Below are 26186 nucleotides of genomic sequence, written 5' to 3'. Positions count from 1 at the left end.
CTCCACTCTCCCCTCCCCTGCTTAAACCCCACTCCACAGACTCCCACGCTACACATCACTCTACTTCTCTGCTGAGACTCCACTCCACTGCTTATACCCCACTCCACAGACTCCACTCCTCTGCTTAGACTCCACTCTACACACCCCTCTCCACTCCCATGCTTTGACCCATTCTACAGACCCCTCTCCACCCATCTCCTTATAGCCCACTCTACACACCCCTCTCCACTCCTCTGCTTAGTCCCCAGTCCACACATCCCACTCCACAGACCCCACTAGTCTGCTTAGACTCCACTCCACACACCCCTCTCCCCTGCTTAGACCCCACTCTACACTCCTCTCTCAACTCCCCTGCTTACACCAAGCTTGTCTTTCCTCTGTTCACACCCCATTTCACAGGCTGGTTTCACTGCTTATTAGCTTTTCCTCTGAAAGCTCCATCCTCCCTCCCTTCTTTGACTTTTCCACGAAAAAAAAAACTGCGGGCAGGGATTACGCAATGACGTCACCAGCCCCGCCGTCCCTGTTGTTAGTGGTGAAGTCCTGTGCGCATGCGAGCGAAAGACACAAGACAGGATCTAGCCGGTCAGGAGCCATCGTTTTTCTGTGCGCACCCTTTCCTCGGACCGGGCGAGTAACTGCAGTCATTTTGTGCGCTTCTCCCGCCGGTTTCTTTACAGTACGGTGACGGCGCATGATTTGTGAGGAGACGCGCGGGCTGTTCGGTGTTCGTGATGTATAGCGACCGCTGAGGGGGTTGATCGTGGTACTGCGGCTTCTGTAATCAGGTACAGCTGTCTCGCTGCCACCGGTCCCTTATTACAGGGGACGGGTGTTCCTAATAGACATTATTAATCACCCCGCGGTCCTAGCGGTACCCGAGGGGGGTTTATTTGGTGAAATGCCGACGTTGTGTGTAGATGAGGCAGTATTTGAAAAAAACGCATTTTTTTATTGTATTTTTTTTTTTTTGTAGGCCGGATCTATTGTAAATACGCCAACCATCGCACTGCTGGAAGCCTTCACAATGCCAGCCTCCCGAGTCACCTTCCAAGTCAGAGGCACAACATTGCCGGGTAAACCTCAAGCCTGGTCTTTCCATTCCTCCGTGTTGTTTACACACTTCATTTTAATTAAACCTCTCCTTTCATTAAAAAGATAAAACTGAAGCGCCTGTTAGAGCCCATTATAACCCTCTGTGCCCGTCTAGGTGTGTGCGGCATCTGCCGCGAGGCGTAATCCCTTTCTATATGTTGTCCTGGACGTCATCAGGTGTACAGGTACAATAATATTAAAACTCCCTTTAATTTGCTTCCTTTGTTGGGTGCGATCGCACGGATTATGTCCAGCGTTCTATTTATTTGGGGTTTACAATGCTTAATGTGGCTGGTCCGTATGAAAGTTTGGCACTCTTACCTCTTGTGTAAAATTATTAGTATTATAATTTAATATAGTGCCACCATATTCTGTAGCGCTGTGCGATGGGTAAACGGGCTATAACAAGTAGGGCATCGTATAACAAGAAGGACATAAGGTTTTGCTCAATGAGTTTACAATCTACCCAGACTCCATCTAGATTGTAAGCTTATTTGACCAGCACTCTAACTTAACTTGTATTTATGGGAAAAAAGTATGTGTCCTCCTACTTGTTATGTCCCGTTTACCCTTTGTACAGCGCTACAGATTATGATGGCACTATATAATACATAATAATCGGTTGCCTTCAGGAATTTCCAGTGGCAAGTGGCCATAGATGTTTGCACAGCTTTATCGCGGGATAATTGTAGTTTGTTTTTGTGCGGCTGGCATTCTTTAAGATTTTTAAGGCGGTGTTTCATGGGCTTTATAAGTTACGCAAGCCAGTTGAAATTCATAATTGGGTATTGGCTCTAGAATGTGAACGAGTATCTTCCTTCTCTTATGGAAATTCTTGCACCTTTTACTAAGCCGTTACCCGAGTACTATGGATGTTCTAACTGGGTGCCGCTGGTCCACGGGGAGGGGGGGTTAAATCAATAGATTTATGTTTTAATCGCCCACTGTTGGGTTCTGAAGTCCGGTAGGTTTACGCATACTCTGCACCCAGTGACTGTATTCATTTCTCAGCTAGATGGAGCTGGATGAAATAAAGTGTAATCTATGTGGGTTTGACCTTGGCAGGGTCTGAGGTGCCGGGGAATGTTGCTGAGGTTCTCAGTCACCTGATTTAACCTTAGTGAACGCTGAAGGTGCATTTTCATGTTTCGCTTGATGTATCCAAAGCAAAGCCAGCCGCTAAAATGAAGGCGGATAAATTCCCAAAGGACTGCTACTTTTGGTGATTTTCTGCTTTCTAATAATGTTAGTGATTAGTAAAGCGTCTGCATTTAGAGCCGTTATCATTCTGTAGGTCCATGTAAGCTGCTTTGTAACTAAGCTGTCGCTCCAGTCAATAGGAAAGGGGAATTTGTGATGTTAAAACAAAAATATATACATTGTGAGCCTTACGTGAAATTGCTCAAGTGATATCGGTCTTATCTTATTTCAAAATGTGTCCAGGCTTTGTAGGGAAGCCGCAGGGAGAGGTAGGATACTCGGTTGTGTAGGAAGAGGTATGAATGACAAGAAAAAATGCCATTTTATGAATCGCTGGTTGGAATCTCATTTCGGAAACTCTGTGCATAAATATTCAAATAGTTTAAGGTGGAAGATGTGAATTTCTACTTTACAGGAAGGGTAGTAGATACCTGGAATCGCCTTATCGTGGCTGTAGTGCAGGCAAACAGCACCCTTAAGAATGAATCATTTAAAAGTCAGTTTACTAGATAAGCCAGCTGGTTCTTTCTGCTGTCGTTATGTATCCGTGTGACGTGTTTACATACTTCACTGGCATTCAAAAGATCAGCGATCACTGGCATAAAGGATCATGTTTACTGGTGTAAAGCTGTGCCGGTGAGGTTTGGAGACCGGTATAAACCTGTTTCAAGGTTGATCTTCCTGTTTGCTTCTGCTTTAGCTGCAGCTGCTCACGAACCGAAAGCTGGAGTTCGATGTGTTGGCATACTGTACAGTCTTAGGGGTTTAGGGATGGTTAACTTAGGACACAGTTTTAAGGAAATAGAAATATGCCCCCCAAACAGAGGAGGGTATTATAGGTGTTTACAGTGATATATTATTGAACCATACAGCAGTAGAATAGCCCCAGTTAGTACCCAGACCGCTATAGACACTTGTTATACTTGGCTATTTTTGCCCCGGTCTTTTCCACGAAAAACAGGAGGACAAGTGTAACCGGAGCTGCCCCGTCCAGCTGTGGACAGCTGGTACCCGCTAGGGCTTTGCAGTTCTTGTGAATGATCCGGTGCACCCAGGCTTCGTTAAGGGAATGCGTGTCCTGGACGTGTTACGTACTGTCTGTACCAAACTGTAACTAAATACTGTGCTAGCAAACGTGCGCATAAACAGGATCCCTAACTGATGCCCAGCTTGTTGTGTTGGGTGATATAGCAATGGTTATTTCCATTTGACATAATCACCACCAATTACACAGCCCCACAGGCTACCATGCCCAGCCACTGGGGCAGAAGGCATTGTGAGTGAGTAAAGGTGGGCTTACAGTCCCTGTGCATGCGTGCCCACGCATAGAAGACCTGTCTGGGCTTGCTTTATTGAATACTGGAGAAAGGCAATGAACTTGAAATTCCTTAAAAAATGTAAAGCAAAAGCCTTTTATTAATGCTTTTAAAAATATTCAGTCTGTTCCAGGAGAGCGAGTTGTCAGGTGCTTTTATTTTCAGGTATATTTCGTATTTCTGTGTAAACACGACCATTTACAGCTTCTAAACACTATTTTGCATCCAAGCGACGTGGCAGATTTATTTTATTGACATTTGAGATCTTCTGCTCATCATGTGGCTCAGCCGCCTAAAGCAACGTCTCGTTCCCCTCCTGGAAAGCTTTGCCAGCTGCCAGATCAGTTTCAAGAAACTTTTAGAGTCATTTATGGCTTGGTTGTTTACGCAGGCGTTTGGCTGAACATAACCGGTGATCCGAAGCCTAAAAGGATCTTTTCCATTCCTTATGTGTTATGCTTTCTTTAAAGCTAAATATATCATCCTAAGATATCTCAATTCACGGAACCTGTGTTTCAGGCTTTTGGCTGTTTATTTTCTAGTAACATTTTCTATTTTTTTTTTTTTATGGTGGTCATAGCTATGGTACCTTTTTTTGGCAGGCTGGAGAAGGGTATAGTTCACTTTGGTGAGCAGCAGATAAATTTGGCCAGTCGCGTCTGCTGCAAGGCTAGGGCAAGTGTATGTTTCAAGGGGGAAGAAATCCATAACTTAAAGAGGACATATATATATTGTAGGGAACAGCTCACACATGGGCGGCAATGACAATATTCACACAGGCAGCAGGTTTCAAAAGTTCAAGAGGGTGTTTTAAATTATTTAGGCACAGAGCACCTTGCAAACAAAACAAACTCTAAGCCTGTCCGGCTCTAACTAAACATCAGGATACCTCACTATCCCACTACGTCTGGCACCAAGCAAAACAAGTTGTCCATAGGGAAAGCTTCATACCTGGTGGGCTGCAGCTGCTCCTTGACTCAGTCTCTCCTATATCCTGCAAACCTAACAGCCCTCTCTTTTAAGGCTTCCTCCCCAGTAATAAGCATAGGAAGCCTCACCTGAGGACCCCTGGGAGTAAGGAAAACCCGTAGTGGACTAGCGGTGTGGACTGGAGCTCTCCCACTTCCAACCTGTCCCCCAGTCCAAGTAATCCAGCCCATTTACCTTTAAACAAAAGAGCCCTAGCAGACTACGCCCTGCTAAAGCAGCCTGTATCCTCCTGGATGTCTGTTACCGTACCTGGCTGAGAAAACCAGGTGAGATATACACCCCATCCGCCACTTTCCCATACACTTTACCACAATAATTACACACTGTGTTAATGTGTTAGTGCTTCTGTTTACTTCTTGAAAATGGTAACATTACTGTTAACTCCTGCATTGTGCACAGCTCCAGACACTGACGTGATGAGCGTTCAGTCGCAGGTTGCTGTGGGATGACTGAGTTTAAATAAGTCTCCGCGCATGATAGCTTTGCAATTTATGTTGTTGTGCTCCCATTGTTGAAGTGAGCAAACATATCACTTAATGACTCTTCAGCAAACATTATGCTGGCCGCAATTCAGGGACGTGGCAGCTTGCCAAAAGCGTAGCCTTCTGTGACTCGCCCTTTCTGGAAGTCGCACAGAAAAGCCTTAATTGACCCGTTCCGAACGGTTCTTCTGAATATAGTGTTATGTCTGTTCTAGCCTCTTGTAGTTAGTAGAATTAACTTGTTTGTACTTTTTTTATGGGGGTTTTTTGTAGTATGAATGCTGAATATTGTCGCGTACCAGCAGTAGAGTATGATGGTGATGTGACTTATCTCTATTACAGCAGCAATAAACAGTGAATTGTAGTATGTTTTACTTTACTGAGAGGGTGGTAGATAATTGGATTTTATACTTTTATACTTGCATGGGTTTGGCATATGGCCGTCCTAAAGACAAAACCAAGGACCGATTTAAGGTCCGAGTCTTTAACACAGGAATGATCACACTGGATGGGCCGAATGGTTCTCATCTGCTGTAAAATCCTGTTTCAGTCTTGTAATCGTATGGCACTCTGATCTAATCAATTTAAAGGCAGCACTTTTTGAATCTTTAAACAATGATCTAAAGGGAACGTTCCGTGGAAAACTATTTTTTTTTAATTTGTTTACCTTATCCCAAGCTATTGGAAGTCATCTTTTTCTTAAATATGGAGACTTCTGTGCTTTTTATGCTGCTTCTGTGATTTTTATCAGCAGCTGGGTGTTAGTGATAAGAATTATATGCTGAAGAGTAGAAATGTGGACACGTTTGTTTATCTTGTCTGGATGTAAACTGGTTGAGTCACCAAAACTGTAAGGTGCGTTTTACTGCCTCTGCCATTTAAATAGAGATGTGATGTACCCATTGTACAGCTCTGTGGAATATGATGGCGCTGTATGCATAAAAGGTGACATGAGGTTTTTAATGTAGGTTTCATTTTCACCAAAGTTTTTCAGTTCTGTACACTCTGTATAAAATGGTACAGATTAAAATTTACAGTATGTAAACCAAACCAGTTGTTGAGTAACTGATTAATGGGGTTTGTGCATGCACACACACACACCCTAATAAACTTTTTTTATTGATCTACAGCTAACTTATATCATTCTACAGAAAATCATTAGACCTTTAAAACTGAGAAAGCAGAATATTGGTGAATGGGGCACTGGGGTGTAATGGATTCACGAGGACTTTGCAACATGCTGTATTTTGTATGGTCTTTTAAATGTGAAAGTGACTTATATTGTATATTCAAGCTGTCAACTTGTCTTGTTGTATTCAGGGGAAGTTATTGCGATCTGTGGGGGCAATGATGTGCTGGGTAACTGGAACCTACGAGATGCAATTATTCTTCAGCCTGATGCTAATGATTGGTAAGTATATTAAGTAACTATCACACGAAGACAAAATAATCCCTCTCCACATACATATTGGTGTAGATGTAACCCACCTTAAGGTCAAGATTTCTAGATGGTAAAGATGTTAAGATGTATCTATGCCTACAAAATGATACAGTGGGGTTTTTTTGGGCAGTGCTCCTTAGCCCTCTCCCACGGCACACCTAACTATCCAGGATTTAGGTATTACTTCAATGATGAGCGTACATGTGTACCATACTGCATCAGTGAAGAGGTAGTTGGGAGTCACCTTTTGGTTTAAATGCCCTTTTTAAACCTATGTCGGCACAGTTGCCGTTTGGTATAAGAAGGGAACATAAGTGGTTCTAATGATGGAGTCTAATATTTCTTTGTAGTTTGAATGAGCGGGTAAATCGTCAGAACTATTTAACAACGGAGAGCTCGGAAATGCAAAATAAATCACACTCCGTGATTGAAGCATTGTTGCTGTCGGATACTCCTTGATCTTATAAGATATTATAGATTGAGTCCCTGTATAACACAGAAGTATTCATCTTGACCTCTTATAACTGAGCTCCCAATGTTGCATCTGTAGACATAGTGCTGCGTTCTGCTTTGTTTTTGTACACTGCTGCCTATGTAATCAAGGTTTTAAAAGATCTCCAAATGACAATTTCTGTAACGTTTCCATCTTTGACTAATCTTTCATTTAAAAATGTCTGTCCCTTTCTGCCCCAACAGTACTGTCTGGAAAATCACTGTTATGCTTCCAAAAGGAACTGCTGTAAACTATCGATACTTGCAAGGTTACTTTCTGGACCCAAAGGTATGTTGGCTTTGTTCCCTTTCATTGAAAGCGGAATTGAGGCCACACCATATAAACGTCAACAGAGCAGTGTCATGGAAATGTCCGCATTTCTGTTTAATCGTGAAAAGATGCATGTATTCTGACATAATGCAAACAGAGTTGAACTAATTCCAAATATGTAAATAAAATGGCTTAGCGCTGCATTATTTCACTCATTAAAAACGAAGCAGTCATTTTTTCATAGAAAAGTGCTGCAGAAGATTGTTTCCCCTAAATTACAGCTTGCATGTACTACATTTTGTGTCCCATATGTTGAGTATGAAAAAACCGTCCGCGCGTCCAAAAACCCAGTTTAAATTCTAATATGAAGACTAACGTTTTGTGATTTTATTTATAAATCAGATTATATATACATACCTACTGTGAAGTGGTGTTGATTTTATCTACAGATTTTAAAAGTTTGTTCTTTGCAAATAGAATATTGTTTAATAAATATACTAACGCAAACTGGTAAATGAACTTGCAAAGTCTTTTTTTTTTTTCATATTTTTAGAAGTACTTAGTTGAAGTTTTTCCGATCTACTTTCTCTGCTGTACGATAATTATGTTTGTTTTTTTGGTGTTAATTCTCAGATATCCTTAAATATCATTAAACAGTGATAGAAAATCTGAACTTTTTAAAGTTTTTTTTATTTTTTATTTTCAAAAGCATCAACCTTATCAGTCTTGCACAAACATTGTAATTAATGGATGTGAATAAAATGCTACACGTTAAGAAATAATCATTCTTAGAGCTGTTTTAGCCAGTTCAGTGCCAGAAGTGTGAGCTATGTATATTTAGGAATTAGGATCATCTTGTTGATTTGAAATTCTGTTGTCCTATAATGTGGAATACTTCAAGCACTGGCATACAGGTATCTGCGTGCACTGCAATTTGTGGCCTGCCATGTGACAATCCATAGGTTGTTTTTTTTTCCAGATTTTTTTTTTCTCTCTAAACCCCTCTGGTACTTTGAAAGCTGACATAGCGTATACTGCTAAGCCACTGCAGCTTGTAAGATCAGCATTTACCTCTTGCTTACTCACCTAAACTGGGCAAGTCGTACAGTGTGTTTGAAGCTCCGAGGGCATGTTCCGTTCTTCCCAGTTGCATGAGATTAAATCATTCCCTACAAGGGAAAGAAAGTAGCTTCATGGTAAATAATGTTAAAGCCTTGGAAGCTTGATGCTTTTCTGGATGGTTCCCATGAATAACCAAAGTCTCATAATGAATAAGGCAAGGGTAAACATGGTTTGACTTTATCAATGCAGACCTTTAACTTTTAAATTACAGAATACCAGTGGTCCATGCCAAGTCATAGTCCACAAGTGGGAGACCCATCTACAGCCACGATCAATAAAACCCCTAGGTATGGGAAACAATTGCATCTACACACAGGTGTCTTTTGCTGAAACCAAAACACAGGTTAACCCTTTGAGAGCCAGAATATGGGACAATACGTTGCATAGATCTCTGGCATTCAAAGGATTCACAACACTTTTTACAACCATTTTAATATCTACAAATGTAGGTGACTATTGCATTACTCTTCTTTTTATGTGCTAGGTATGATCTATGTATTGTGTATATGACATATGCACAGAGACACATGTATAATGAGAAACACTGGAAAACACTCCCAGAAGCGCACTTGGACAAATCAAGGCACTTATACGTCATGGATCAGTGTCATGGTTTCAAGGGTTCCATTCGGTGAAAAGCCACTTTTATTCATATTTCCAGTGTGATTTATAAAGGAAAGGATAGCAATGGGTAAAACATAAAACATTAATTTAGTTATGTAATGGAATTTAGTTATGGAATCATTGCTTTAGCCAGCATATTAATACAAGTGCATTTACATCAAATCATCCTTTACTATTTGACATACAGTACACCACTTTTTTTTTTCTTCATTCTGTTTATATAAAAAGACACTAAAGGCATATCTAAGCTTTACTGGAATAAGAAACTTTTCAGAGACCCGGGGTTCTCCAAAAACCACAATTTTCTGCTATCTGTCTTTATATATATAAAAGTGCCAGATATATATATAAAAAGTTTTCCTGCAACATTCTAATCTATTTCACCTCAAATTTCCAGTGTTTTTACAAATTAAAAATGTTCATATACTCAACCAGGTAATTTTTTATTAGTGATGCTTTGTTGTGAGGCTTGTCCCAGTGGTATCACGCACCATAGGATTAGAGACGTCCATAACCAGTACTGCGGGTTTGCTCCTCCATCAAGCATGATCTAGTAAAATCATTGTCTCTTTAAGAATCTGAACTAGGAAGTTTATTCTCTATCTTGGGTATGTTTGCTGACTTTCCCCGAACTGCAGAAACAATTGAAATGAAACGGAGAATTATTTTGATACATAAATAATTGTCTAACTATTAATGTGAATTAATGAAGCATAAAAAATGATCACTGTATTAAAATATTAAAATAGCAAGCAAAACTTGCTTGTTAAATTTATATATAATTTTTTATTTTTTTTTTGCGGTTTTCTGCTTTGCAACATCACCATTTGGACATCTACGAAATTATGCTAGAAGTAGTCAGTTGGCACAAAAGCCCAAATAATGATACCACAGACAGTGTAAACTGATCAAAACATATCGAGAGTGTAGGCAAAATATTGGTTTCAATGAAGTGATGAAGTGTAATTTGAGGTCTTTATTTCTTAGTTTATGAAATTATTAATATGACTTCTTCTTTCGTTACCTAGAAACCGAATGCCTGAAAGATGATGGTGATTTCGGAATTCACAGTAAGTAACATGATCATGTTTAGCAAAGAGAAACTGCTTTGGAAGAACAATGCTTTTGCTAACTGCTTGCTTGTTTTTTTTTTAAATAATAGGAGCAAACATACTCCAGTGTGAGCATGGAGCAATTCTTATTGCTTTTCATTAGTTCCTGGAGCTAAAACATTCGCAATCCTTTTTTTTGGGGGGGGGGGGGGGGGGGTGTTAACAGAATGGGAAGAAGATACTGTAAATGCCAAATCAAACATTGTGTACAAGCAACAAAAATACATAGACAAAATGAAAAGACAAAAAAAAACAAAAAAACTTAAGTTCCACAGCAACACAAGTGGCCAAGAAGAGTCATTCAGTCTTTTTAAAGAAACATCTTTAGAAAACTATTATCATAGGAACAACTAGTCAGCTGTTACGTTGATGCAGTATTTAAACTATGCAAGCAAAATACTGTGTTTTGCTTACGTGTTGGTATTTCTAAAACGGCAACGGGAAGTGTAACTGTTACAATTCTAGATAATGGTAAAGTTTAAGGGCTTATTTTACTCGACTATACCCTTGAGTGTATAGCAGTATTAGCAGTAAAAGATACTATTTTGCATTAACGCTTTAAAATTAGCGCTGTATTCTGATTGGATCCTTGCAGAGTTTAGCTGAAATTGTGTCAATTTATCACACAGTGGCCTGCCATAAAATGCAAACCTCCTGGTGTGCTACAATTAAAGTAAATATAACTAGTTTATTTAAAGTATTATAAAGTTACTGTTTCTTTAAATTAAAGCAGTTCATTGTGTTTATTTTGAACAAATATCAATAATATAATGGAACCCAAATGAACAGATTCCCACAAACATGAATATGAAATTCAAACTAATCCCTCAAATGTCTAGGGTGTATAATGCATTGTTCTTTCATGTTCAAAGATGGAACCAGTTTTATTTTTCAATGAAAAGCCTCCCGAAAGTGTTTCTTATTCCCCCCCCCCCCCCGCTTTGACACGTGAATGTCTCTACTATGTCGTGTGAATCTTGCATTGTAAAGAAAATCATTCAGGACCTTTGTTACCCTTATGGACACACTATATATTTGTGTGTGTACATAAATGTGTGTATGTTATATAACTCCATAGGGTAACACAGGGATCGTGGACACTTTATCTCTCTGGAATAAAAGAATGTCTACATATTTTAATTGCCATTTAGATCAACTTCCTGTGTGACTTAAAGGCCTAATATTCTTTAGTCATTCATTTGGCTGGAATTGGATTTAACCTAAATTTATGAAAGAAAGAAAAGGAAAATAAAATTTCCCTCCACAGTTACAATGTTCCTCAATTGTCAGAATCCACAATTCTAAACTGTGTAGGGCAGATCAAGACAAACAAAAAATGAAAGTCTGAAGCTTAAGCATAATAAATGGCAGTTTTTAGCCATCTTTAGTAACTCTTTCCTGACTGGCTCCTCAATCTTTCTAATATGTCTTATATCTGTTACAGACCATGAAACTTATTAAGTCATTTTGATTTGCTTTTAAAGTCAAGTTGACCTGTTACCCAAGAGCTTTCTATTACATCAATAAATAGCACATAAACATAGTCTATATGGCTTTTGACCTTTAAACGTTAAGTTTAATGTATTCCACTATGGTACGTTATACTTGGTCTTATAAATGCAGTGCCGGACTCAACCATTGCATGTAGATAGTTGCCAGCGGTCACGGCATGGGACATAAGGTGAATGATTGGGGCATTATATAATTACATTATTACACGCATGTACTCGTATATTTGGGATGACGGAGGGATGTAGGTCCTAAAGAGGGGCTGGCCTTGCTAAACAGACACTTTGGATGCATGTGAATATCACAATACCTGTAAACCTTGTGAAAACCATTAAACACCGACTAGTTTATAAACTATTGAGTTTGATGTAAAGCTGTTTTAGGTTACAGGTCCAATAGGTAATTGATAAAAAATTACATTGAAATGTCATAGGAACTTCTGAACATCTAACGGGTTGTGCTTAAAGCAGTCAAGCAAAAAACCCTTTCTCATACCTAGCTCTGGATACATCTTTTATGGGGGAAAAAATGTATATTTACTACCAATTTATTTTTGGGGGAGAAGTCTTAAAATGTGTATGAAATCTTACCTGCTCGTTGGTGTTCCTCTGCACTTTTTGCAAAATAAGGCTGGACAAATGTGTAGATCTTAAATTTTTCCCCATTTCGAATAAGCGTTTCGGCCTTAGTTTGCCATTTTACCGTATTAGACGATTACATCCGCAGACGGTGAAAGACGTGACGCTAAACACTAATATCATTAACGCTAGTTTACTCTTGGGATATTAACATCTTGCCAATGTGCTGGGTTTATAGAGAGACTTTTAACATTAGCATGGCATTCTACGTTTTTCCAGTGACTGTGTCGTGGAAGTATTTGTGTTTGCTATATCTAGGTTTTATTTGTTGCAACTGATAACTTTCATCTACTTTGCCAGATGGCGTTGAAACTGTGGATTCCGGATGGCTGACATGTCAGACTGAGCTTAGATTACGTCTGCATTTTTCTGAAAAACAACCTGTTACTATATCCAAGAAAAAATTTAAAAAGTCTAGGTTTAGGTATGGTGTTAAATCGGTCTTGCTGTTTCAGAGCATAGATGACTTGCCACCTAACTCAAGTAATGCTGTTTGTGCAGATAATTTTTTTATGTTCCCCCCCCCCCCCGGAATTATATTCGGTATATTTACCAAAATGAAACACTTCATCTCGCTGACTTCGCGATGCATTCAGTATACCCCTTACCCTGCATTAATGTATAGTTGATACAGGAGAGCTCTCTATATTAACTGTACTTTAAAGCTCGTAGTGATTGACGCTTCGACGTGTTTCTCACCTACAAACTCCCAAACTTAGGGAATTTATTACATTTTCCTTTATACAGACTTTAAAGATATTGCAGTAGGGGAAGGGTGGAAATTACCAACATTAGTGCGGACAGTATATACAATTGGCAATAACACATGAATATTATGGATACAGGCTATGTGAGCTCATGTAGGGAAGCAAACATTTAAATATATCGTCACATGTGCCTTTATAAAGTGCTTGCGGGGGGGGGAGTTGGATGCACGTGTTAAACGGCACTACGCGCTTAACACATAGTGACAGGCAGGCTCCTGGCCGGGAGAGCACCAAGCCCTGCTGGCTTGTCTTCAAGCCGTTGCACTTTCTAGGAAATCATTCACAGCTGCATGTTTTGTGTACGTGTGACTTTAGCCTAACAATAAGAGGGGGTGAGGAGACACAAATGATCCTTCCTAGCGTAAAAACACTTATGTATGTTGCCAGACATTGGTAAGGGTGGTTTCAGGTGCTAGAACTCTGAAAATCTCCCTTTACCAATGCATTTAACCCTCTTGAGTCCCAGAGAATAAGCGTTCTTCTATTCGTCTGTACAGGTTTCTGGCACTCAAGTGGTTTAATAATGTATATTGTAAACTGTAGAGACCCTTGGAGCCAATTATTTGTTTATGCTGTGATTATTAATAGGTGATTCCTGGGGGGCTACAGAAAGTGCCAGATCCAATGCAGCCACCCCATGGATAAAATAGCAAATGATTCTGCTCCATAGGGTCTCAATTAAACTGATTTGAGGGGTTTATGACCTCTTATATGGCTAGTTTTATGGGGTAAGTTTGCACCAACCCAACAAATTCACTTGTGTCTCATGTCTTTGAAATGACCTGGGTATTAATATTGCTTCTCTTGTGGGGGCAGGGTGAAGCTGACCTTGGGGGGCCTAGAAGATGAAGGTGAAGAGGAACAAGAAGAGCAAGAAAAAACCTCTCCTGTCGTTCTCCTAAAAATGGCCAACACTTTTGACATCTCACTGATAAGCAACACAGAATATAAATCTCGTCACTCTCAGCCAGAATGTGGCTATGCACTTGAGCCTGATAGATGGACTGAGTTCAGTATACACACCATGGAGCCTGATAACCTGGAATTGCTTTTTGACTTCTTTGAGGTAGGGTTTGTTTTTTTTTTTGTTTGTTTTTTTTAAACAAAAAGTTCTGTCGAGCAAAAAACATTGTTAAATACATGCCAGCTGTGTGCAGAAGTACTGGCGGGACATCTGCTCCTTGGAAGAGACACCACTGTCCCAAACTTTCACTGTTTGGTTTTGGTTCAGTTTAGTCCCAGAGCCATGTAAACCTTTCAGACTGATCAGCAATGTCTTTTCGGTGTGGCATGATGTGGATCGTGAACTTTGTTTGCCGACTTAAGTCTGGTGACGAGCCAACATTGGTCAGGTTTGTATTGGCCAGAGCTGGCCTAAAACTCTGGAAGGGACGGTAGCTTTTGCTACCTGCATGTTTAATTACCTAGCACACCAAACAAATGAAACTGTATATTACTACAACTCACAAAATGATCTGACCAAACTCAGTATGAATAATATGTGACAATGTTTTGCACAACCATATAAGAAGGTGGACTTGCCTCTGTATTTTAAGACCTTGATTATTATTGCAGGAGATAAAGAAAATAAATATACAAACATAATACGCTGGGAAGGTTTTGTAATTTTGTTTCTTTGACGTTATAGGAAGATCTAAGTGAAGCTGTGGTTCAAGGGGACGCACTCCCAGGACATATGGGTACCGCATGTCTTCTGTCCTCCACCATCATGGAGACTGGCAAAAGCAATGGCATCATTACACTCCCTATTATGAGTAGGAATGCAAGACAGACCCTCGGGAAGGTTAGAGGTATGCATTCTGGAGGAAACTGATTTTACCTTATCAAATTAGAAGCAGTTGGCCCCATCATTCTACGCTGCAATTATTAAACAAAGGCCCACTTTGAGTTTTTTTCTTTTTTTTTTTTCATCTCCAGTTATAGCTCTAAGATAATTGGTGCAGCAACCGACCTGTTAATCAGACATATTGAACGGATTTGTTCATACTTCTGTTTAAAGCCAAGATGAATAACCAATTAAATACTGACTTATCATATTTATGTCTGCTACAGATCCAAAATGCAGCCAACTGGCTATTAGTAAGCAGATTTATTTAAATTTATTTATTTAGGCTTTTTTTTTCTTCTTTTTTACTTTTGAAAGAAAAAAACTTTGGCAGAAATTAACACGGCTTGCAATAAATGTATGCATTTCAACTTTTCATCCATTTTTCTGCTAATCCATTGCGTAACTTCCCCATGATCTTGGTAACCTTTGTCGTTCTGCCTTAGGAGTTGTTAGTTAGACATTGATGGCGCTAATCCCACAGCAAACTCCAGATAGCAGTATTAGTTTAAAAACATCATACAATCCTTCAACCATTACATTGCATGTCTTTTGTCAAGACCTTTAAATATTAGCTGTAAGCTCCCACCACTAAGAACCGCTTGCTAATACTTGGAGATGGTTGCGGCTTACTGGCCGTTGTTTAGCGCTTTTCTGTCCGATACATTTCCATAGGTGTATAGTATCTCCCACTCCTACTTCTTTTGCTCCTTTCCTCGCTCCCCCTTTTTAGCTCTGTTTCTTGGGAAAGCCATGGTACTGTACATTTAACGTGCACTTTAATTCTTTTTACAGTTGACTACATTATTATCAAGCCAATAGAAGGTTATAACTGTGACATGAGAAACTCATTTTCCAAGTACTGGAAGCCAAGAACTCCACTAGATGTTGGCCATAGAGGTGCTGGGAATTCCACCACAACTGCAAAGTAAGATAAACCCTGGAAACATGACAATATTATAGTTAAAATCATGTGTGTGTAATAAAAAAGTGCTTCTGTGTATATTTTTTTTTATGCCATTTTTAATCTGAATTATATATGCTGCTCCTTTTCCCTGCAGAAAATGTTGACTCTGGTGACAACTTGTATTTTATGCGCTGTGACTAGCAGATAAAATTGATCAATACTTGTGGTCTATGTACAAGATAGGTAGTCTAGTTAAAACCAGTTCATAACTTGGTATGTGACATTGGACAAACGACTTGTCTGCTTTCTGACAAGTAATCTGTAACATGCACGCACACAAGGATATCAGCACATGATGTCAGTATTCGCATAGTTTAAAGATTATATACATAAAAGCTGCAGTCTATAAATAAGAAGAGTTCTTTCCTGTGGTTTGTACTTTCCAAAACAATATATAGTACATACGCAAGACCTTTGTGTCCAAGGGGGTGAGGTGTGGATAATAAAAAATAAAAAATTCTCCAGCTCCAGCTGTTCTGGTTTTTGTTTCAGTAACTACTATGTTCATCCACTCAAGTTTTATATACTTTTCTGTACACATCATATAATATATGAAAAAAGGGGAGAACAATTTGAAAAGTTCTGCCTTGTCTTGTTACAAACATACCTTTACAAGCAGTTGCTAGGGCCAGTCCTAGAAATGGCACCACATGCAAATATACTCTTTGGACCCACTAATACTATATAGATATAATTTCATATGCTTCTCCTTTCACCCATGGATTTCATGCACTTTGACTAGCAGATAAAATAGTTCAATACATGTGATCCAAGTACAAGATAGGCAGTCTAGTTAAAACCAGTTCATGAACGTAATACAAAAAGATCAGCACCTGACCTGTTGCTGTTTGCACAGCCTTAACTGTATATAGATAACTGCACAATTACTGTGAGTTTACTTGATTTGGGTGCCATGAAGACAGTTTGCCCATAGTAAAGTGGCCCAGCAGCTGCCACCACTTCGGCATTGTCTCCTTAGAAATAATAGGCCGCTGCTCAGATCTCCAGGCAGCCGTCTCATATTGTTTTAATGCGAGCCCATCCACCTGCCCTCTATTGGGTGAAACTGTATATTCTAATGGCTGTGTTTTTGGCAGATGTTGCAGGGGGGGTATTGTAACTGTTAGTGGGGAGCTCTGGCACCTTTGCATATTTTTGTGGGGGGCTGGGGATAATTGTCCCCAAACAAAACAGCAATAAATATTGATTTACATATAATGAATGCTTAAATTTTTATGCTAAATTACTTTGAACTCTTTGCAGGCTTGCCAAAATTCGTGAGAACACTGTTGCTTCGCTCAAAAATGCTGCAAGCCATGTAAGTGATCTTTGTTTGTGTGTGTATCTGTAAGTAAACGTTTTATAGAGCACCCATTTACCATAGCGAGACATCAAAATTGACACTATACCAGTTAATAAGATTAACACATGCTAAGACATGGTACAGAAAGAGGAGGGGTCTTCTCTTGTGAGCACACAATCTAGTAGTATTAGTGTTGTAATTAAATAAAATGTTCCAATTTCTCCTGATGTACTTATAACTGTGTCAAAAAATCGACATTAAGCCTATGTCCCATATACATGACCCAAATAAGCCATTTCCGTTCTTGGTCACAAGCTTCCTACCGCGAAGTAGTTAATTGATCCCGAAATGCGTCCAACAAGTAAGCCAACCAGTGCTTCTATGTGAAATGGTGTTTAGTTTGCTGAATGTCGGGGATGCTAAGGCTGACATGGTTGGCTCTACCGATTAGAGACTTACGTCTTTATTGTATTAAGAAAATTGTAGTACACCGCGTCATTGCTACATAATGACATGTATGTGTATATGTATGTAATCATGTATGCAGTTATGTACAGCCAGTTACCGACTAATGATGGTTTTACACTTTCCCCCCCCCAGGGAGCTGCATTTGTTGAATTTGATGTCCAGCTTTCCAAAGATCTTGTTCCTGTAATATACCATGACCTCACTTGCTGCATATCAATGAAAAAGGTAGACGGCAAAGCGCAGTGAATCTTTTAAAAGTGTTTCACGCCATAATGAGTTCATCGCAACAGTGTGTTTTCAATCTTAATTTTTTAGATTTTTATTTTGTGTAAAGAGGAACACAAAATTTAAGGGATTTGATGTGAAAATAAAGGCACACGCTGCTAGTCTGATATGAAGTGGAGTAATACAAACTTAATTAATCCCAGTGGCTGTGAAACTGCTGTTGCTACGCAATGTGTCCATATTCTGAGCTCAGTAATGTTAAGTGTGCTTTGTACTAGTATGCGTTGGTTAAACAGGCAGCCGTAGCCAAGTGGTTTTCTAATGCCTCCCTGCAGGGAGAACAGCATTTCATTAAAAAGCTGCGTGCTCTTTAACCCCCATGGCTGTCTATGCTCCCATTGCACCAACAAAAAGTAGAGCCTTGCTAATAAAAAAAATATTGTCACAAAATATGTTGTGTATTGCGAAGAAACTGTGTGTGTGTGATCTTAAAGGGGCACTCCAGCCATCATATGCACTTTAATGCATATAATAGCTGCGTTGCCCCTTTGCCCCTAAGGTTTCATGGCAGATGCAGGAGGAGTGTCTGACATTACACCGTGCCTTTAAGGGTGATATGGGTGGGCAATCCCTTTTAGTGCAGAGTGGACATCTGACTTTATTACGGCACATAGATTTTAGCATATAGCAATTCCTTTTCTTTTCCTTTATGTGGAGTGTTTTGGGGTGAAGCGGTTAGACACGTTGCTTGATTGTATTTGTGATTATTATGGTATGATATATTTGCAGTTATATATAATTAGACCTCGTCCCTTGTCACTTATCTTATGTAAAACATGTTTAATAATCACATATGCAAATGTAAATTTCCTTTTATTGCAGAAAGCAAATGCCAACTCCTTGGAGCTGTTTGAGATTCCTGTGAAAGAACTTACCTATGACCAGCTACAGCTACTAAATGTAACTAAGTTCTGTTTATATATCATCCCCTCATCTATTACCACATGCAGATTCTAAAATATGGGTTAGGGGCACCTTCTCTGCATCCAGCCTACAGGCACAGTGTTCTGAATATACTTTATGGACTAGGCACAGAGCCCTTCAACCCCCTTCACCCATTACTGTATCACTTTAAATATACATTAAAGAGCTCATTGTGAAATTAATAATGGAACTGAGCCTTAGCAGGCATACGTCTTAATAATAGAGCGAGCTAGAGTATGCCGTCATATCCCTCATTGTCATTGAAGCCTGCGTAGCCAGAAGGATTCCCATTACTAAGATAGTTTGATATGTTGGTCACCTAGTCGAATCGCATCTATTTTGGGTCACCGTTCCTAGTATTTAAAATCATGAGCCCCTTTTGTTATATGTGGTTAAGATGTGTGTGTGTTCTCCTTTGTTTCCAGCTAGCGCATGTTACCGCACTGACGTTAAAGGATTGCTTTGGTACGTACTAATTTGAATGGAAATCTACTGCATGTTAATGCAATGTTTGTACTTCAGTGTGTCCAGAATGAACCGTATCTGATTATTCCTTGATATCTAATCTACTTAGTAAAATTAAGTTGTTTTGTTGAAAACCGTATGACTTCTACATTGTTACATTGACTTTGATCCCCACTGCAAAAAAAAATACAGATGCAAATACCTGCCTTGATTTACAAAAAATTCAGCAAGACCGGTATTAAATATGTGGGTTTTTTATTTATGTATTTTTTTAAAGAAGACTATAGCTAAGGATTTCCACTAACTTCCTATTGGTCTGCCATTGTCATTTTAATAAACAGGCAGATAGCTATAATCATGTCGTATCAGTGGTCATTATTCCCGAACCACCATCTTGAGTGTCTTAATACTTATTCATGGCGCGCCTTTTTATGTAACTGGGGTGTTTACCTTTACTAATACAGTGGAGGTTACAAATGCGTATAATGTCTACATGTTTAACGGCTGAAGAATGCCCATAAGCTATTACAATCCTCGAGAGCTTTAGCATTGCCAGAATTTTGCAATCTCAGTTGACATGAAGATGGTGCAATGTTTACTGGTCCCCAAAGCTAATTTACTATGGATTAATAACCTGGTTTGTGTCACCAATGACCTTTCTTTTTTCTTTCACGGTTTCAGACCCCTGTGATGAAGAGAGTACTATTTCAGACAACCAGCCATTCCCCTCTCTCCAAACGGTAACGGCCTTCGTAATAATTTATGTCCTTTCTTGAAGTTGGCCTTGTTGTCTATGCTTTTGTGGAAAACAGCTCAGCTTAGCACTGAAATATTCATAAAGATCTGACATTGTCAATGAGAACTTGGTGGCTTCTGTTCCAGCGCCAGACACTACATTTGTTAATACAGTCCCTCCTTCTAGACAGCAGTGTAGTTCCTATGTTGATGGCATGATAGTTATAAACCTTGAGTTGAAATTAGTTCCAGAATATTTTGTTGCATTGTGATTGCCATAGTATTACTGCAATATACCCTTTATGTGTATTGCCATCATTATAAAATAATGCACATTTTTTACTTAGACTTTGGAATCTGTTCCTGAAGATGTTGGCTTCAATATTGAAATTAAATGGACTTGCCAAGAAAAGGTAAGAAAAACTATTTTATATAACAACCGGACTAATATCAGTAAAATGAGCTGCTGTGTTAAAATCATAATTTTTTTTAAAAAAATTTTTTATGTCACGTTAGCATTCATTTTGCTGTAAACTAAAATTTTTACTTTTGTTCTGTTTAGTGCGGTAAATGGGACGGCAATTTATCTTCCTATTTTGACATGAACCTTTTCCTGGACATCATTTTAAAAACTGTTTTGGAAAGTGCTGGCCGGAGAAGGATAGTGTTTTCTTCATTTGATGCAGATATTTGCACAATGTAAGTACATTTTAGTGAAGTCACATCTATAAATGATCCTGGGGGTGGGATGTGTAACCTCCATCTGTCACTGCAACCTGTGATTCTACATGAACTGCTTTTTCTTTTTATACTGTATACAAGTCCCATCACAAAACTCGCTACCAGCACTTTAAGACAATTGCCTACATTCGCCTGCGTCTCATTCGAGGACACACAAGTATTGTGCATGTTCAGTGTAAAACTTGCACTTGGTGCTTTATAATGTTCAGGAACATTCCCTCAATAAATTTTCTCCTATAAATTTTTTCCTATCCACATCTCCACTCACTTAGTCCAGAATTGTCTTTTTTTTCTCCTTTTCTGAATCTGCTCTATTATCGGTTAAACATCTCGTGCTCTCTCTCTCTCTCTCTCTCTCTCCCCACTTTTTCCCTCTCTCCAAATTAGTTGCAGCGGAAGCATATTTTCTAAAGTATCGTTTTCAAGCGTGTTGGAGCAATTGGCACAATTTCATACCCAAATCGGAGAAATATGGCCGTTAAAATGAATGTGACGTTTCAGCTCTTTAAACAATGGATATTTAGAGATGTTAGAGTATCTGTCACATTACAGAATAACCTTGATGAGCATAATACAGACATGCTAACTCCTACCAGAAGTGTGGAAGTTATTTGGTACTTCCAGAGGATAATCTAATGTACATCACGCTACACTGATGACTTTACTGATCTTAATTGGTTTCCCTGCCCTAACAATGTATCCGTGTAAATATATTCAGGGCACACTTTAGGTCTGTAGCTGTTGGTTACCTCGACTTTAACAGTTTCCAATAATTATAGTTACCGCAGCATTTTTGCACTGGCCTCTTCACCACCATGTCTGGGCCCTCCTCACATGTTTCTGTATGTCATCTTGTTATGTTATATACTCATCGTTATGTTTTGTACAGCTCTGCAGAATATGATGGCGCTATATAAAACAAAAATAATCTGCCTTTTGTCTTCACAACTGTACACCCCTTTATGGAACAAACCCCTGATGTGTAAAGTTCTCACTGATGTGTGGTTGTCTTTTCACAGATGCTTATGAACTAAGTGTTCACCTATATCCCTTCACTTATGTCTTGTGTGTTTCAGGGTTCGCTTGAAGCAAAATCGATACCCCATTCTTTTTCTGACACAAGGGCAGTCTGAAATCTACCCAGAGCTCATGGATCTGAGATGCCGCACCACTCCAATGGCAATAAGTTTTGCACAATTTGAAAATATCCTGGTAAGATCTAATTTTTGCGCATGTACTCATAATGGGATATTATCTTAACATTAAGAAAAATAACTGATCTTGCTGACACGGCCCACTGGCATCTCCAGACGTTTTCCTTCAGCCCTCATCCTGTGATGGAGGAGAACAATGGGCTTCAGTTTAAAACTTGCCTGATCCTAGTGGAGGTTAATGATTTTATTATTTTCATCACTAGGTTGCAGTTGGCAAAACCTAGGTATTTGTATATCTCGTCAGTTTACCTCTTATTGAATTTGCATATATTTCTGTTCTGCGTAGTTTTGAATTAGATATATTTAAATTGTATAAACCCATTGACATGTGTATCTGTTTCCCCTCTAAACAGGGAATAAATGTTCACACTGAAGACTTACTGAGAAATCCAGAGTATGTCAAGGAAGCAAAATCCAAAGGTTTAGTGGTATTTTGCTGGGGTGACGATACAAATGACCCAGAGAACCGGAACCTGATGAGAGATTATGGTGTTGATGGATTGATCTATGACAGGTAGCTTTTTAATTTTTATTTTGTTTTTTTAAGAGCATTATTTGTGTTTTCCTTTTATGGTTATTGATCTTAATTGTCCGCATGGCATGCGATGGTTTTGTTTGTTAATATTTTGTATTGGTACCTATTTTTTATTTTTTATATATAGCTGTCACTATTTATGAATAATCCACAGATTTTGTGGAATATTTTAGTCCTTATTATTTTGAACCATGTCTTAATTATGCTGCTTGCCAACGGAAACATTTTTGTTGGAGAAAGGTCAGACTAATTTTCGGATTAATATATCGTAATTTCTCCTGTTTGCTTATTAACTGCTGGAATATGTTCCGCAAATATACAAGATACGGCTTGGCATGCTAACCTTGTTAATTCTAATTTGATCTTGTTGAAGGACTTAATATTAATGAAAAGCAAAAGTGCGTCCTCAGGCGAGTGATCCTTAAAATATTGTTATAAAGATTTACCTACAATGGCCAAGTGAAGGGTACTTCAAATGAATGAATCATTAATTAACTTAGCTATGTTAAATAAGGATATTATCTGGAAGCTCTTGAGGAAAGGAAAATAACTGGACAGGTTATTCTTAACATTGTGGGCAGTTGGAGTGACTAATCTTAATATGAAAATAAAAATTCATTTTGTTATACAGGATATACGATTGGAACCCTGAACAACCCAACGTGTTCCAGGTGGAGCAGATGGAGCGCTTGAAGAGAGGGCTGCCAGAGGAAATGCTGAGGAGCTGTCTCTGCTCATTTGTCACTAACCACTATGTTTGCGGTTCAGCTGTTTGCGTTCATAACCAAATCCATGTGGATACAAATGGAGTCATCAACCATCAGCCTGTCTGAGTCTTAATAAGCTTTCTCCAACATCTCAGGGCTGTATACTGCTTAGACCTTCATTAGTTGCCCCCTCAAAAGCAATAACCCACCCACTCTGTACCATTACAGAAGTTGCTTGCATCCTGACTGTCTCTGATTTTATTTTCGTTTGGCCAGACATAGTTATCATTCCAGTATAAAGAACAAATTTACATTTCAGGGGATGGGGTGGGAGGGAGGGAATCTTACTGGTGCAGGCAAAAATGCCATAAGGCTTTTGTGTAGGAGAAAAAAAAAACCTAAATGTAACCAAAATACCTCAAAAGATAAGTGTTCACTTTTTATCCTTAAGTGCAATATAAACACTAGCAGCTGGACTTCGTATGCACATCCATCACTGTACTGTACACATAATTATTTCTGGCCATGTTAGTTACCTCAGATGCAGATTTTTGCACGGCTAAACACGCTGGTACAAAAATGTGCCATTGTTCGATTATATAGTGTTTGGATTTTTGGTGCCATCCTTACCGGATCATAGTGTCCTCTTGTGTACTGTCTGTGTTGTATCTAGGCATGAGTTCTGTCTGGTTTCCCCTCCATGTGTTCACCGTGTAGACCAAGTCAGCAGAGAAGACTATGCTTGCTTCCAACCCCTTTCAGTAGCATGAGCAGACATGGTTGCACTGACTCTTCAGTTACTAAATAAAGCTTAGGTCTCAAATTTGAATGGGGTTAGGTAGTTACTAGCCTGCTCATTTATGTTAGAATTAAATGTTGGATAAATCTTTGTTTGATTTAAATGTAATTTTAGTGGCTAAATATATAATACAAATTTTAAGAACAAGTATGAAATTGTTTTGTCTTAAAATGGTCTGTCACCCTCATATAGGAAATACTTAATGTACAATTTATGCTTGAAACATGAAGCAGAACTGGACGAGTACCTTACACAATGCTTATTTTTATTCTGCTGATCAGATTGTCAAAAGTGGTGACTAATCATGGTGCCTAGGAATTTGCAAAAGCCAATATATGCATACATTTATATGGGGTGTATAGTCTGTAACCTGTATTACTTCCCATATTAAATAATATGCAAATCACAGTACCTGCTTTCTGTAAAGCAGCAACCCCTCTAAAACCCACTGGATCACTCGCCTACCTTAATGTACAGTATGTGGTCCTCTGCTCTCTGTGTATTTTTCTTGGACTGTTTGCATGGCTACCTATTTATATAAGTTATATACGGCTTTTCTTTCCAATTGTATGCCAGTGTATAAAATCCCTGTTTTATATTTTTTATATCTGCAAAACAACAATAGAATGTAACAATTCATATATATATTTTTTTCTCTCCATACAACGCACACAGAAATTTGTTTGGTTCTTTTCACTTAAAGGGAATGTAATGCCTCTTTACCATTCCACTGAGCGAGAATAGTCCGATGGACACGCAGTCAATAATTAAAGCAACAGATACATGTAAGATGAAGCCCTTTTAATGGGCAAGAGCAGAGGGCGAGCGCATTGTAAAAACAATGTGTTTTTTATTAACCCTTTGGCACCAAAAATATGGAAGTTTCCGGGCATTACATCGACTTCAAAGAAAACATTTTGAGGGGTTGCTGCTTTAAGTTTATGTCCACAGCTCTGTGCCTGATGCATCATGTTTTAAATTGCTCACAGATGATATGGTATAGAAGCCATTGACCTGTGCGTATGCATGCCTCACATTCTCAGATGTAAAGGTTTTCTGTTTGTTTTTCTATTTGATAGCGGAATGTGAGCTGTTACTTTCTACTGAATAAAAAACCCAATTCCTCTTTGCATTGTGGGATTTTCTGTGAACGATTTAATAATGAAACGTAGTAATACAGATTAACATTGGTGGTATACTTGTCATTAACAAGGACTGTGAGAATGTTTAGAATATTGTAGATTATTAAATTACATTTATTTACAAGGCGCCGGCAGATTCCGCAGCACTGTTAGTCAGTAGAGCAATTTCACATAAAAAGCACACACAGTAACAAACTGGTGCAAAGGAGAAGAGGGCCCTGCTCTTACAATCTAGTCTGTGGTTGAGGGGGGAAGTGAGACAATAGGAGAGGACTGCTTGGATGGGGATGAGTTGATATGTTTCCGATGATGTGTTGTAGACACTTTTTGCAGTGGTACCTGGTATGTTTCCCTCCAGTTCAACTCCAGTGTAACTCTTAACTATCTAGTTATGAACAGTCCACGTGGGGTAAGGCCACAGCAGCTATGTTTCCAAGTGAGGTCTAGGAATCTATAGGGCTTCCTCACAAATGGTCAGATAAGGTGATTGCATACAGGAGGTAGATGTTTCACACCTTGGCTAACAAATGCAATTTAAAAACATTAAACTTTAGCTAGTGCGCTCTGGGGGGAGGGGAAACCACTCTATGATTTTGTATGTAATGTTGATTCATTAAGTTCCCTTAAAATACATCTTTGGGTACAGATAACAATATGGAAATAGGTAGAGCTGCCGCCTCATTAATTTAAAACGGAAGGCCCACGAAAAGATCTGAAAAAATTACCTTACTTTGTAATTGAGGTAATCTTTTATTCAGAACTCAGATCCAGGTCACAGCTGACTTAGTCTAGGGGTTTGTCGCTCTCGCACTCTCAAAAAAAAATTAAAGGTAAAAAAAAAAAACATTGGTAGGTAAGTGATGTCACCTTGACATTATTGCAATACAAAATGTATAAGGTCCCCAAAGGGATCTCAAGCTGCACTGCAAGAAAAATGAAATAACTTTTTTAAAATGTTGCTCCTCAGCTATTCCACTATAAGTAAAAAAAAAATAA

The 26186-nt window shown here is 38.9% G+C and overlaps 1 protein-coding gene across 1 annotated transcript; it reads left to right on the top strand.

Moving 5' to 3' along the window:
* The first annotated feature begins 1027 nt into the window (after positions 1–1027).
* On the top strand, positions 1028–23375 carry LOC149303197 (glycerophosphocholine phosphodiesterase GPCPD1-like). The gene is made up of 19 exons (XM_089481373.1): positions 1028–1076; positions 6404–6494; positions 7221–7305; positions 8621–8696; positions 10062–10103; positions 12593–12716; positions 13876–14125; positions 14708–14870; positions 15701–15833; positions 17136–17190; positions 17776–17868; positions 18751–18828; positions 19278–19317; positions 19999–20057; positions 20400–20465; positions 20615–20751; positions 21870–22005; positions 22361–22521; positions 23174–23375. The coding sequence occupies exons 1-19, from the start codon at positions 1028–1030 to the stop codon at positions 23373–23375; spliced, it is 2040 nt and encodes a 679-aa protein (XP_089337499.1).
* The last annotated feature ends 2811 nt before the right edge of the window (positions 23376–26186 follow it).

The sequence above is a fragment of the Sceloporus occidentalis genome, unplaced genomic scaffold, assembly GCF_023333645.1.
Source record: "Sceloporus occidentalis isolate IW3139 unplaced genomic scaffold, rSceOcc1.0.p SCAF_15, whole genome shotgun sequence".
Classification (NCBI taxonomy): domain Eukaryota; kingdom Metazoa; phylum Chordata; class Lepidosauria; order Squamata; family Phrynosomatidae; genus Sceloporus; species Sceloporus occidentalis.
This window is presented reverse-complemented; position numbering and strand designations above follow the sequence as displayed.